General features: G+C 44.0%; 1 protein-coding gene across 1 annotated transcript in view; it reads right to left on the reverse strand.

Moving 5' to 3' along the window:
- Positions 1-15,804, reverse strand: part of Pkp2 (plakophilin 2) — an 82,054-nt gene that overhangs the window by 32,443 nt on the left and 33,807 nt on the right. Inside the window, exon 5 of the mRNA XM_004632191.2 lies at positions 3,096-3,303. Coding sequence (XP_004632248.1) covers positions 3,096-3,303 — 208 coding nt within the window. The remainder of the gene's footprint in view (positions 1-3,095; positions 3,304-15,804) is intronic.

Here is a 15,804-nt window from a genome sequence, read left to right on the forward strand (position 1 = left end):
AAAAAAAAAAAAAAAAAGAAAGAAAGAAAACAAATAGGCTGATTTAAAAAAAGAGATACACATATACGATTACTTACTTTGTGTTTCTAAACAAAGACAGAGAAAGGTGCTTTTATTAGGTCTACAATTATTTCTGAGAGCCAGAAAGCATTTATTTAGCTCTTCTATTTTCAGAGCTAAAGTGAGTCATTTAGGAGGATTTGTATCAAATGTCCAAGTATCAGTTCAGTCCAATTAACACACAGTGAATGCCCAGGGAGTTTGGCTCCTGCTATCAGTGGCATGTATCAGCCCTATAGATTATCTAATGACGCCCGTCGTGGTTGCCACAGCACCAGTATCACAGAATGTTCTCTGACTCTAGTTTCCTGGTGGCTGTATGCAGTAGGAAGCACTCTCCATCCCGAACTCTCTTAAGTCCTGTCCGCTAACTCCCATCATTGTATGTTCCAGGGTTCTTCACCAGGGCCGGCAGCTTCTTTCTACCTCTTTGCTGTGCTTAAGTTTACTTTGTCAAAAGAAAGTTGCGTGCTCCTTCCCAACACCCATCCAAGGCCTGTGCAGTCTTCCTGTTCCTTTGCAGTTCTGGGTTGGAAGCCATGGATCACGCGCACCAGGCAGGTGCTCTACCACGGAGCTACACCCTGCTATGAGACAGCCTTCCTTCACGGCACCTTTCCTTACTGTAAACGTCGGCAGCATCTGTTTGAGGTTTTCTTGGGGTTCATCATTACATTTTAATGAGGAATATATGGGGCTCTAAATGTGAGGTTTGGGCTTTTATTTTTAGGGCAGCTAGCGCACAGACTTTCATCTTTAGTAGATGTAAAAACAAAATCAACAACCTCCTCGAGCTGTGATCCCCAGTGCCTGATACCTGACAGCCGCTCTGTAAATGTCAGCCCTGCGGGTGAGGTCACTCTGAATACCTACATATGTTTTCACATAATGGATAGGAAAGGAAAGCACCCAGGGGACAAGCAGGATGCTGGCAGAAAGGCAGACTGGGCCGGGGAGATAGCTCAGTAGAATAAGTGCTTGCCTGGCAAGTGCAAGGGCCTGAGTTCAATCCCTGGTTCTGAAAAAAAACAAAAAAACCCTCAAAAAACAAGAAAGGCAGAGTGGGACAGCTTTCCTATTGTCCTATACAATTGACCTATGTCCAAATAGGGGCTGCAGATGCAGCTGGGGGTGGAGGGGGAACGCACATGGTTAGCACGTATGAGGCCCTGAGTTCAACCCACAGCATAGGAAAGCTGTACCAAAACAGAAAAAAAATGCAAGTTCTATGTGAGACATAGTGACAAGATTTTATAGAAAAGATAAAGATGAATGTAAAAGTCAAAAGTGCAACATATATGTGTGTTTTCTTGTAAAGCATTTAACAGAGCTCTGCTGACTACTATTGTTTTTATTTAAAGCTTATTTGGGGGCTGGTGAGATGGCTCGGTGGTCTGGGGCACCTACTTAGAACAAGCTGAGCAAAGCACGGGGACCGCGGTTCAATCCCCCAGCACCACATGCCAGCCAGCCCCGCCCCCTGGTGGGCTGAGCTGGCCACACACACACACACACACACACACACACACACACACAAATAAATAAAAAATTAAAAAAAAATAAAGCTTATTTGATGTAACTATGACGCTGAGTGAAACAAACCAGACACACAGGCTTAAATATTGCATGCTGTCTCTCGTTTGCATAGGGCTAAGAACAAAGAGGTCAGAGACAAGGGGAAGAATGGCAGGAGCCCCAGAGACCAAAGGCGAGGGGTGAGGAGTGAGGGGGAGGGGCGGGACATAGGCAGACCTAAGTTCCGCCGTGTACAGGAACTTACTAATCTCCATGGATGTGAACGCTATGTGTCATAAGTAATAATAATTTATTATTATTATCTGTGCCACAGATTAATAATATCAATAAAAATGAAACTGGGGAAAGAGGAATTAGAGCAGGAGAGAGGAAGGGGGCAGAAGAGGGAGATTTAAAAGAAGGAAGCAAGTTGTATATTGTACCCGTTCCCCAAGGTGACTGTAAAACGCACTGCAAACATGTACTAATTAAGAAACCATAAATAAAAAAGGCATTAACTCCTCTGAGGCTTCTCTTCTCTGACTGTAAAACTGAGATTTAATAGCCAATAATACCTTAAACCCTGAAGTATCTGTGATAGCTAAATTTAAAAACGTTTCTGTGTCCCTTGAGTTATTGGAGATAATCATCGGCTTCCCGAGGTGGCAACAGATGGCTGTGCCCACCAGCTGCCTGTAGTTGGAAATGTGTGCGGGGCCTAGAGTGGGACAGCAGGGAGGGTGGGTGTGCCGGGGCCGCCGAGAGCCATCTCGTCTACCAGAGGCACAGTTCATTTCAGTGTAACAAGCCCCTTCTGCACGCTTATAGGAGACAGTACTACAGCCGCTGCTCTAATGCTATTCAAAATAGCTCGACTCTCTAAAGCCATTGTGCAGAAAGGAGATACCAGTACGTAAACAGAACTGTGAAACAGGGAACTACACATACTCAGCCACTCTTCTTCTTCTATTGTTTTGGGTATTGGAGGTCAGAAGAACTAGGAAGGTAGCATTAAAGATGGAGCATGTAGTTTTCTCACACTGACCCTCCACACTGGAGAACTAGTGGACTCTCCATGTCTCCTCCTACCTTGCACAATTACTCTGCAATGGATGTGGAGTAAATAATGAAAAAAACTGGCTGCGATTTCCTTCAGGATGTTGCAGCTACCAGGACAATCTAAAGACTCCACACATCCTCAAACTATAAACTTGGCTGTGAGTGAGGGAATGTGTGCAGAAGTTTCACATAATGAATCTTGGGAAGAAGTCTTAAAGAAGGGCTTTTATTTAAAAATTTAAGCAAAAGCTTCAGCATATTTTCCCCTTTAGAAAAAATAATTGAGACGTGGCTTGATTCTGGGCTCTCAGCCAGCAGGTAAGAAGGTTGGCTTAAAACCATCTCTGGGATAACAATGAGCCCGTCAATCATCCATTCCAGGAAATTTAAGAAAAACACATGACCTAACACATCTGGCGGGGCCGCCTGTGTCCTGCCCTTTGAAGCAGGGCACACAGTACCTGTGATCTGCTTCTTAGCCTCCAAGTCTCTGGTCTGCTTTAGCACCTGCAGCAGGCGGGGCACCCCGTTGAGCTCAGCGACCTCCAACTTGTTGTCATTATCCTCAAATACCAGGTTTCTCAAGGCCCCACACACGGCTCGCTGGACGTCTTCATTCTGGACTTTGAGCAGCTGCAGAAGCTTGGGGATGCCACGCAGCTGGTACACCTGAAGAAGAGGGCGCACATTTCCAACACTCGTGAGTCTGGCGTGGCACAAAGACATTCAGTGTACTATGACCAGAGGAAGTGCCCACGGGGCCTGCTGGTTAGCTCAGTTGTTTAAGCGCCTGCTCATGCAAATGCAGTCAGGCACAGGATACCTTAGTTTGATCCCCAGCTCCACCTGCCTTACCAGACCTGCCCTTAAGGCAGCCTGAGCCAGCCCTCCCCCCCCAAAAAAAAAAAAAATCCTTCTCAACTTTTCCCTTTTCATCTCGGCCACTGACATGCCCTCCAGACTAAGGAAGGCCAGGAAGCTTCAGGGCCATGTGAGCCATGGTCATGGCCGCATGAGCAAGCACCTGGAGACTGGGGCATGCGTCATCACAGGATCAACTTTGACATATCTCACCCAGGTTACTTTGGGAAGGTTGGTATGAGGCATTACTGCTTAAAGAGAAACCAGAGCTTCTGCCCAGCTGCCAACCTTGATAAAGTGTGGACATTAGTCAGTGAGCAGACACGAGTAAGTGCTGCCAAAACCAAGACTGGAGCGGCTCCCAACATCGATGTAGTGCGATCGGGCTACTACAAGGATCTTGGGAAGGGAAAGCTCCCAAGCAGCCTGTCATCATGAAGGCCAAATTCTTCAGCAGAAGAGCTAAGGAGAAGATTAAGGGTGTGTGTGGGGGTGGCCTGTGTCCTGGTGGCTTGAAGCTATTGGACAGGGGGCTCATTAAAATGCTAACAAATGGTAAAAAAAAAAAAAAAAAAAAAAAAGAAGTGCCCTGATGTTGACCATAATACACATCAATCAGTGACTCAGTGTAGCACCCCCAGAGGCTGACCTTGCACACGGCACCCGTGCTGTGGGGCAGTGCCTGCCATTTAGGAGCTTGGAGGGAAAAGGTTATGTGACAGAGGGCGGGGCAGTGCTGGTGCAACAGGTGGAGTCAAGCGACAGGAACCACAGCATGATAAAGAAGAAGAGAGCTCGGGCCTGCCCTGCGACAAAGGGGAAGCTCGTGGAAGAGCACCAAATTACACAAACGCCTTTCCAGGACAAAACTTTACAAGCTGTGTGCAATGACAATAGAAACCACCTCCATCAACAGTACAATAAAAATCCATTTAGCATGGCAGTCTCAGTAGCAATGTGATTTCATGCCAAATGCAAGTTATTTTCCTGATCAGCTGCATTTGAGTGTTTAATGGAAACAAATGGCTTTGTTGCTGGTTCTCACTTGCAGCCTTTTATTTTTTTAAGTTCCTAGGACTGAACAAATAACCTCTGCCTTTTCCTCAGCCTCTTGTACTTTTTATTTTGAAACAATGTCTTGCTAAGTCACTAGGTTGCCCAGGCAGGGCTTGAATTGGCCACGCTCTTGTCTCTGAGTGCTGGGTGACAGGTGAGGGCCATGGTTCCCAGCCGGAGGTCTGCAGGGAGTCAGTTAAGGCCACGACAAACTCCCCTTTTTTGATGGGTCTCACTTGTTGGCAGCCCATGCTGGGAAAAGGGCTGTACCTGGTCCAATGGCCCATGCCCATATTTTCTACATAGCCAGTTACAGCCTTCCTGTCATAGAGTAGAACAGAAGGCATTAAGAGCAAACCAGGGCCGGCCAGATAGCTCAGTGGACCAAAGTGCCTGCTTAGGAAGGTGCAGGGACCAGGAGTGATCCCCGGAGTGCCATGCTGGCCCTGCCCTGGGGCACGCTGAGAGGGCAATTGAGACCAGGCATGGTGGCGTGTGCCTGTAATCCCAGCACTTGGGAGGCTAAATAAAGGAGGATCACTATGAGTCTGATATGTGTAGTGAGACCCTGTACTAAAAAAAAAAAGAACAAAGCCTTCCCATCTCACATAAATATAAGCCTTTGCTAGGTCCAGGGAAAAGGCTAACAAGGCAGGAACAAAAAAGCAGGGCGTGGAATAACCTCAGTAGCAAAGAAGTTTGCAAAACAAACCTTGGGAAGAGAGTACTTTTCATAAATCTGAAACATAAAGCCATACAAAGTGTATTTAATACACCTACTTTCTAAGTATCCAACGTAATAGAGTAAGTATGCTGTGATCTTTCAGTACAGAGAAAAATACTCTTTGATACGTTTAAGGCCGCACTGCTACATGTATAGAAGTGCACCTGTGCTTCCATAGCTCCCTTTAGAGATGTGCAGGCCTGGAGAGCCAGCCTGACCAGGGCAATTCTGTCTACAACTAAGGCTGTTCTAAACACATTCATGTATTAATGCAATTGGTAAAGATTTCTCAGTTATCCTGGTTTTTTTTTTTTTTTTTTTTTTTAATTCAGGGAGTTGAACTCAGGACCTTGCATTTGCCCGGTAGGTGCTTGACCACTGAGCTAAATCCCTGGCCCTTTGTTATCCATTAAATCTCATTTAACAGATCATCTAAACTGGGTGTGGTGGTACACACCTATAATCCTAGCACTTGGTAGGCTGAGACAGGAGGATCGTTGCAAATTTGAGACTAGTCTGGACTACAGAGTGAGCTTAAGGCCAGTCTGAATTGCACAGTGAGACCCTTTCTCAAAAACCAAGCAAGCAAGCAAGCAACCAACCAAAAAGCAAAAACAAAAAAATCAAAGCCAGATCATTTATTTGCCTTATCTATTCTCATTATCATACATCCTTAAAAGCAAAACAGCACAACTTATGTGAAAACAGCTTATAATTAAGGTTTCTCTAATTCTCTTCATTTTATTTCATAGCAGGGAGGGTGGCTAAGTTCATACTTTACAAACTTCATGGATGCCAGCCTGCTAGACCCATGCTTCACAATGGCAGAGCACACATCAGACGGAAAATGAGAATTCTGCTTAACCTGAGGCGCTTTGACAGCACTTGTTACATTAATTTACAATTCACAGGTTGCCTTCTTCCACATCCAGTGTGAAAGTCTCACTGGCCCTATGCCTCCAGCTGCGGGCCTGGTTGCAGAGGCTGGCGGGGGCCCTGCGCGCTGTGATTCCTGCAGCTTTCCCCTGTCCCCTGGGCTTGCAGCCCTGGCTTAGTCCAGGAGGAGGGCACTTGGGACACGGTGCTCAGATAAAGGCTGTCACCCCTCGCCCCTTGCCGATTTGCCTACTATGGAATTTGACTCCTGGGCATCTGGAACTTATCCCAGGTTTAAAAATAGCTTTTGGTTTCATTTATGCAAATAGAGATACATTGCACCAAACACAAGTTGGGGCTACTTTCCTTCTCGGGATTAACCAGAGGGTGGGAGACGGCAGGTCCTCGCACACTGCGGTTCTGAGGCGCAGCTGGGCCTGAGAGGTGTGCGGAGTCTGCTAGTCATAGCGAGCCCTGAGGGCTTTTCACCTTTGAGGAAGTGAACAAACAAAAGCCTAATATAAATGTCACAGAACTCCAAAAAGGCTTCATTCCTGAGTTTATGACAGAGCAGAATCACTGATCAGCATTTTAACCTTCTCTTTGGTGTTACAACAATGCTCTGGCCACCAACCATGCAACCAGTCCAGGATGAGCTCAGGCGCCAGTCGGCACAAAAGCACAGAGCCTCCAGCACCGGGCCTGTCCGGCCCACCCCACCTTTCTTCTGGAAGGGCCCGCTCACCCTGCAAGATCCAGCTCAAATGTCACCTTCGTGAAATGTCACCCCTTTCCTTCCCATTACGATTAATCACTCCTCATAAATTGGTCTAACCTTTCAGGAAGGCAACTGGCAAACTGTTAAAAACTTTTAAAATACAAATTCCTAGTAGCCTTCATTAGGAAAACACTTAAAGCATAGACCACAGACTGATACACAAAAACAGTAACTGCATTATTCATAAAAATGAGAAATGCTAATGACAGGGAAGACCGGGTGAGGAAGGTCACACAGCCGCACACCATGGTCTCCATGGGGACACAGAGCAGGGCTGGAGTGGATGGACGCAGGCACAGGGGGACCATGTGGGTCTGTAGTCACATGCTGTGCACAGTGGTGACAGTGCATGGTGGTGACTACTGTCACCACTAAAGTGCCGCCATAAGCTGGGGCTTATGAAATATTAATGTTATGAGATAATGATTATGCTATTTTAAAATGGAATGAAACATATTTGCATTTCTACTCATAAACACAGGCATAAAGCAAATGAGATGAGGGGGTTTGGGAGAAGCACTGAAGACATAAGTCACCAGCAGGCCTTGCTACTATAAACGAAGATGCATTTTTTTTTTTTTTGCAGTACCAGGGATCAAACAAGGCCCTTGCACATGCCAGGCGGGCACTTATGCCGCTGAGCTGTCTCCCCACCCCCAAAGATGCATTTATGAGTGCTTTAAGAATTATCTTTAATTTTTCTTTTTGGCCTTTGAGTATTCCCAAGTGCTGGGATTACAAGCATGAACAATACACCTGGATTAATGTTTTTTTTTAAAATCCCAACCAACAAAGCTACAAATTTTACTTGATTGAGGATGTATAAATACATGAACTAAAAATCAGAGGATAAAACAATGACAGTGGTGGGATTGTAGGTATGCTTTTTCTTCTTTTGCATCTTAATTTTTCAAATTTCTTATAATAAACTTGAATTAGTTTTATAGTAAGATTTTGCAAAACATACTGCCAATTATGATGCTTCAATTCTAAAGCCAGAAGTAGGCATGGAAACAAAACTATTTTTTAAAAGGGTTTTGCAGATTGAATGAAGAGATTTGCCTTTTAACTCACAGCCAAGAGGAGTGGTTATTGCGAAGGTCCCCCTGCACTGGAAGGGCCTGGGTCAGGAGTGGGAAAGGATGGACGGATGGAGGCAGGGGTGTACATGAGGAGGCAGCTGGATTAGCAGAGGACAGTGACGAGGAAGGGACAGCAGTGCTGAACTGTGAGACAAAAGGGCTCCAGGGTCTAGTGGGGATGCGCAGGACGTGTGCAGATGCAAGACACTTTCAGGAGCAGCTTTAATAGGACTCTGCAGACTGCGTGTGTATGACAGTGACCAAGCTGAAGGCTCGAAGACTTCACGTTCTAGCTCTAGCCTGCCCGAATGAGCTACTGTTCACAGAGAAGTACAGGCTGAGCAGCTGTGCCCCACGGTACCAAACCTGAAACACTAAAGTCCAGCACGTTCTCAGCACAGACAAGATGCCACAAGCAGAAAATGCCACACCACAGCGCTGTGCTTCATGCACAAAAATATTAAAAGCATCATATAAATCGCCTTGAGGCTACGTCTACCAGGCGTATATGAAACATAAATGACTTTTTTGCTTAGAGCAGGCAGCCACCCCGAGGTACCCTATTATCTATGTGTAGATGTTCCCAAGTCTGAAAAAAATCCAAACTATAAAAAACCTCTGCTCCCAAGTATTTTGGGCGGGAGATGTTCAACCTTTTGCGTGTGCTGAGTCATTCTTTCTGGTTGGCAACACACAATTCTCTGACTATTCTCTCGACAACTCTTTGTAGTGGAATGATTGCCTCCACTTTACAGCTAAGAAAGCTGAGGCTTGCGGAGGTAGAGCATCTCGGCTGAGGTCTGCCCAGGCACGCCTAGGGGTCCACCCCACCCTGACAGCCCTCTGAAAGCTGTGCTCAGACGCTAGCAATCTCGCTTTTCAATGTGGCAGGAACCACAGGTTTGGGGAGGATGGAGATCAGAGAAGAAAAACGCAAGAAGGTAATGGACGCATCCAGATAAGGCGATGTTGGGCCCAGTGCAGATGTCCAGGACATGCTGGGCTCCTGGGGGCACCCCAGGGAGAGGCATCGGCTGCAGACCACGCGTTAGCAGCACCTAGCTCCCAGATGAAGCCCGAGGAAGGAGAGAGGTCAGGACATGGTGCTTCATAAGACAAGATCCAGGAAGCATCTAAGGAGCATGCATAGTTGAGGCACAAGGAGGAATAAGGCAGCCAGGCCCCCGGAGGAATCTTGGAGGAGCCAGAGAGAAGGAAAACAACCCAGGAGGCTGTGACATGAACAAAAGGGCTTCAGAAAGGGCGGGCAGCATCAAATGCTCAGCCCTAACCAGGGACAACAAGGACCAACAAGATGCACCTGGTTTTTACATTCTTATGACTTAAAATTTTTGCTATATGTCCAAGTTATAAATGTCTTCCAGCTTCATATTAACAATATGTGTCATCTGGCTTCATATTAACAATATTTGTTAATGGTTTTCGGTTATAACATGATAATCCTTTATTATTATTATTATTTTTTTTTTAAAAGGAATTTGGTTGCTACAGGGTCCCACTATACAGTTTGGATCTGTAGTAATCCTCCTGTTTTCAGCCTCTCTAGCTCTGGGATTACAGGCATGCATCACCATCCCTGGGCTCTGTGGCAGGCTCAGCCTGCCCCAGGGGCAGGGCTGGCACAGCATGTGGTGCCGGGGATTGAGCTGCAGTCCCCGTGCTTGCCTAAACTTGCTTAAGCAGGCATTTTAGTCTGCTGAGCTATCTCACTGGCCCTAACATGATGATTCTTAACTTTGTCACTACATACATTCATTTGTAGCTTTGAAGATAATTTTCATAGTTCATTATTCATGAAAAGCAGCCTCTTTTTTACCTTTACTACCTCTTTTCTACCTTCACTATAGTATCTTTTAGAATCTGTAACTGTTCTTCCCATCGAGAAGTGAGAAATATTTAATAATTACATAGCTTTTGAAAGAACAATCTAGATGTAAGGACATGTTGTTTAAAACAGTATCTAATATGCACATGGCCTGAAGAGAAATAATGACAAATCTGACTTCATAAGAATGACAATCAATAAAATAATACACTAAGGCAGGAGGAAATATTTATCATTTATATCACAATAGATTAATATGCCAACGATGGACAAAGGACTACCCACATTAAGAAATACATTTCAGCAGAAAAAAATAGACAATAGGTTAAAAAAGATAATGATGGAACAAATACAAGATCAAAAATATGCTCAAAGATACTCAACTTCATGATTAATTAAAGAATCATGAATAAAAAAAAAATACCAGTGGAAGCTCTTTTGTGTGATCTTTACTTGCATAATGTGCAGGATTAGCCACATTGTCCCCTGTAACTAGTGCTACAGAAAGGAACTTTAAAAGTCAGGTGTTCTTATTCTTTTAGAGATAAGAGAGTTCCCCAGACTTCCTCCTGCAAAGCACATAACCAATACCCCCTCCTTCCCTCGCCTAAAATATGCGACAGAATATGTGGATCCTGGCCCCAGGAGGCTAGAGCCACAGGAAAGAGGAGCTGAAGAGGATGGGATGAGAAGCAAGAGGATGGGATGAGAAGCAAGCAAGCTCCCTTACTGTAAAAGACCCTCGCCCACCTGTACATGAGGAGGTGCTGATTTGAGGAAAATGGCCCCCTCCCTCTCCAAGGAGATAGCTTGGAATGAGTCGTATTTTCTTTTTTTTAAACCAAGATATATGATGACCCTTGATTTGGTCCATGGCAAGCAAATGATCCCAGGTCCATGAACCTGAGCTTCCGGTAATGATTCTGGCGAGCCAGTCAAGAGGAGAGTCCTGGGTTGGGAAAGCTGTGCATCCCAGCAGGCGCTTGGCTGGCAGAACCCTTGCTCAGGATGTTTGACAGCCACTGGGAACACATTTACCCTGGGAACTTCCCTCCTTTTCTGTTCATGGCCTTAGCAGCCTGTAAATATTTTATTGGTGAATGGAAAAAAAAAATGGGTCCTCCTGATTTCCTGCTGAAGGCGCAGTCCGGGCACCCGCGGTCTCCACCATTTGGACGTTCCTCTTGTGCTTTTTGGCAGTGTGATGAGGACCTTCACTGTTTGGGGCCATATGGGACCTAGTGCAGGTCATATGGAGGCACCGGTTGATCAGTAGGGCCCCTGAGGTGAGGTCAGGGCCTTCCTGTTAGACACCCCAGTCATTCTGGAGCACCGACAGGAATCAGAGGTAGAAGCAATGTCCAGGCACTTGTTGGTCTGGAGTACTTGTTTGTTTTGGTTTGCTTTTGTGTCTTATTTTTCTCTTCTTATTTATTTATTTATTTATTTATTTATTTATTTAGTGGAACCGGGGATTGAACTCAGGCCCTTGTGCTTGCCAGGCAAGCGCTTACTCTACTGAGCCACTCCCCGGCCCCTTCTTTCTCTCCTCTATAAGCACCTCTGTTCTAGGATGGGTGGCAGAGTTTCTGGAATCGCGCCAGCCATCTGGGGCTGCAAGCTGTGATGAGGCTTCACGGTGAGCCAGTAGAGAGTTCAAAGTTTTTGCATTTGTCAAGAAGAAAGTTTGGAGTAGGTCATTTAAAGAGCGACACACTGGTGGGGCGCTTGAGGAGATCTGTTGTAAGCTGCTCGGGAAAAAAGTGCAGATGCTACCTGTGGCTCTCTGGAAAAGTTTTAGTCACCTGTGGGGTAGGGCAAGGTGGTTTTATCATGATACAGCAGGGCTTGGACACTCTGATTTTATGGATCTGCCCTGAGAAGAGTCGTGGACGGGCCTCGCCAGGGTAGGCCCTGGCACCTCCAGAGGGCTTTCCTCGTCCTTTCCTGAGCTAGTGCCAAGTACCAGCAAGAGCCTCATGTGCCACCCACCACACAGCTATGTGGCTGATGCGGGTGTGCTGCCTCATGGGTTTACATTTTTCCATTTTGACTAAGAGTCCTTGGTTCATTCTAAACCAGTTGTGCTTCAAAGATAATTGTCAAAACTTCTCTTTGCTGGACATTGATTTTGTCTCCTGTCATTATGATTCCTTAACTGGAAAAATGGAGAAGTCTGATTACAGAGGGCCTGGCTTTGTGTTTTTCTTGGTGGGGAGCAGCTTTCCTAAATTGGCTTCTTCTTTCCATACTAGAGGCCTTGAGCAACATACAGACACGATGTGTAAACTTCTGACTGGCTATGCATAAATGTTAGCACAGAGAAAAACGTCCTCAAACCTCGAGTAAGGGCTTTTACATGCACTACAAATGAAGGAAGAAATAAAAAAAAAATTAAAGAAATGCCTGCCGAGGCTAAGCAGACATGTCTGGCAGGCCTGATAGCAGAACACCCCTTGCTTTGTGAAAATCCCTCTCTTACTTCTTTTGTGTAGCTGATGGCCTTGCAATGTGACCTGAACTATAACGGGCACTACCTCCTTTGCGTAACTCACGCTTGTTTAACTGATGGCCTTGCCATGTAACTTGAGATAGTTAAGGCCCCCTAGCAACCCATGATGTCATATAACCCTCCAATCATAACATGCCAAATTTGCCTTTGTACCTCCCCACTTGTCTTCCCTATAAAAGTCCCCAAACCTGACTGGGCAGGGCTGACTTGTTGGGCACGATCCCAGTCAAGCCCACTACTGTAAATAAACTGCCTCCTAAACCATCTCAGTGCAATTTCTTCCCATGTTTGGTCTGGTTTCTGGAACAAAACCTATCAGAAGTTAAGGCAGAAAAATTACAAAGCTGTAGGAAATTCACATTCAGATTACAGGGCAAACAATCTCCTTTGGGATGTACATTTCTCAGCTGGCTACCATAAGAAACCCTTCCTTCTGGTATCAAATTTATGATTAAGGGGTTGGGGATATAGCTCAGCAGCACAGCACCTGCCTGGCAGGTGCAAAGTTCTAAGTTTGATTCCTGGTACAAAAAAAAACAAAACAAAATTTAGGATTAAGCCATCCTAATAGTGTTATTTAAAAGGCTGGCAAATGACAAATTTAAGTCTTTGTTTTGTGAGTGTTGGTGTGCATGTGTGTGTAATATATGTGATGTCTATATATGTATTTGCATTTCTATGGTGCCACATTAATTTAAAAATAAGTACTCAGTAATTTAAAAAGTATGAAATCAAATGCTTTTCTGTTTATGTGACTTAAGGAAATGTTTTAAAAAGTGTAACATAGACGTCCTCTCAACTGTTACCATGCGTTTTGCCTGTGTTAGTCAGTCAGAATTATAGTTTAGCTGTTTGACTTTTGGAAGAGTAATTTCAATTTTGCAAAGATTATAAGACAGACTAAAGAGGATGAAGGGAATGTAACTCACATTTTAAATCTGTTAGGAGTCTTGGTGACCCAAGTAGGTGGTTCCTGAGGAAATGTGGCGTATATATTACTATAGTTCTTGCTGGTCATTATTTTATTTAAAAGTTTAAGGTTTTTAGCTTCTCAGAAATGTCACGTAGCACTGGCCAATGCAAAGGCTGTTTCTAGCAGCAGCAGAAGGGATCTTAAGAAACAGTGTTTCACTATTGCCAAATATTGGTTAAAAGAGTAAGGGCAGGGCCAGCGAGACAGCTCAGTGGTCTAAAGTGCCTGTTTAGGCAAACTTACACAAGCACAGGGACTGCAGCTTGATCCCTGGCCCCATACGCCTTGTCAGGGCAGGGCTGAGCTGGCAAAATGGTTTATACTTTTAATATCCTGACTGCTCCACGGGGCGAAGTCCCGCACAGGTCAGTTCTGGTGAGTAGCAGGTGACGGTGGAAGGTCTTATCCCTCTGGTGGTCTCTTTGCTATGTCGACATTACTCTTGGGTTGTTTTTTTTTCCAGAATCTCTCAGGACAGTTTTCTTGAGCAAGCGTAGTTTATAAACACTGGTAGCTTCTCCTTGGTTATTCTACTCAGGAGAAGTCCAGTTGGATAACAGACATCTCGTGCCCCATGGCTTGTTACAGTGAGAACTGGGAGCGGTGGAAGAGTTTCTGCTTATTGTCTAACAAAGGTCCACTTGACAGCTTCCTTCCTGAGTGGATGAGAAGGAGAGGACAGCTTTGCTGTATGCGTTCCCTCGTGTCTCAGTAAGGAACACTGTCCAACCACGCTGCACATTCTGCTTTCCTGAAAGAGCTGGGGCAGTGTTCACATGGGTAATAACTTCCTCAACTCTGGAATGACAAGCCAAAGGTCACTGATAGGAGGCCAGCATTTCCTCCTGCAGTTTCTGGGTCTCTCTAGGTCATCTGAGCTTTGCCATTTCAAATGCTCTCGGCCAATAAAGTTCCTTTACAGTCTTCCAAGTGCATTTACTTGTGGGCATTATCATGTAGGGTGGTTTGCTTTTGGTTATCCCATATCCAGTTAAAAAATAATTCACTGGGGTCAGTGTAAATATTTAAATCTAAAAGCCCCATAAAACCTTTCACAGGTTTTAAAAAGAACTTTCTACTACAGCACATTTAGATGTATTCTAGGTATTAATTAGAACTTTTGAGTTATTTTTCCTCAGCTAAAAACAAAGCAATCAGTGTATTTTTGGATATTAACTTGTATTTCTCCAGTGCTTCACATTTTGTTTACAGTGAAGAGGTAATTGTTAAAAATTAGATGGATATCTAAGTATAACTTCTGAGTTATTATGTATTTATTTATTTATTTAATGTGTTTAGTACAGAGTCTACAGGGTCTCACTACATAGATCAGACTCATAGTGACCTTCCTGTTTTCAGTCTCCCAAGCACTGGGATTACAGGCACATGCTCCAGGGGCGGGGCCAGCATGGCACACCGGGGATTGAGCCCCAGCCACTGTGCTCTGTCTAAGCAGGTACTTTAGTCTGCTGAGCTATCTGTCCTGACTGACTGACTCTCTCTCTCTCTCTCTCTCTCTCTCTCTCTCTCTCTCTCTCTCTCTCTCTCTGTTATTAATAGTTAAAATACTAAAGATATTTGCTAAGTATAACTTGTGCATTTGCTTCTTAAATTTTGTAAATAATGTATTTTTGAGTGTATTAAATATATTTCATAGATTGTCTGCCTATCTATCATTTAAACACAGACATAAGATCAAAAGAATCTGCTTCTTTAAGCCCTTTCAGAATAATCTAGAGGGACAATATCCAAAAATACAGCCTTTTGTCAAATTACAGAACAAGTTAAAACATTTTAATGTATCCTAATGTTAATAACTTATATGTTAATATTTAATATTCTAAAAACAGTTGGCTTATAAAGTGTGTTTACAATCAAAATATATCATTCACAGATACAAATTCCGTATGATGAATATAATCATTGTATATATCTAAAATTCACCAATAAACTAAAAAAAAAAAAGTATTTTTGCTATCTATGAATGGTTAATCACTATGAGTTACTGTTCTGTTAATTGGTTTGTTCATGTGGCTTAATGCTAATAGTTTTAAGAGATGCTAAAATGTTTGTCTGCTTCTCTGTAATAGATAAACTACTATTAGTTTACTGTCTAGTATTTATTTAAATTAAGCACTTAAAATATGTTTTTCTTAAATCACTTAATTTTAACAGAAAAGCCTCAGAGGTTCAGAAACAAAGACGCTGGGCTGCTCTCATTTCTGCATGAGGCCACAGAAATAAACTATTCACAGAACATGCAAAGTCACAGCTGTGAACTCGCTTACATCTGCCTATGACACAGTTGGGACACAGATCTGAATTAATAACATGAATTTAAAAACCACTAATAACTATGTGGAAGGTGACACAATTTTGCAGTAATGTGAAAGTTATGATTTTGTTAATAACAGTACAACTTCTGAGTAAACTATTTTTAATTAGACTGTTCATTCTTTTTT

Source organism: Octodon degus, unplaced genomic scaffold (genome assembly GCF_000260255.1).
Source record: "Octodon degus isolate 3935 unplaced genomic scaffold, OctDeg1.0 scaffold00047, whole genome shotgun sequence".
Taxonomy (NCBI): domain Eukaryota; kingdom Metazoa; phylum Chordata; class Mammalia; order Rodentia; family Octodontidae; genus Octodon; species Octodon degus.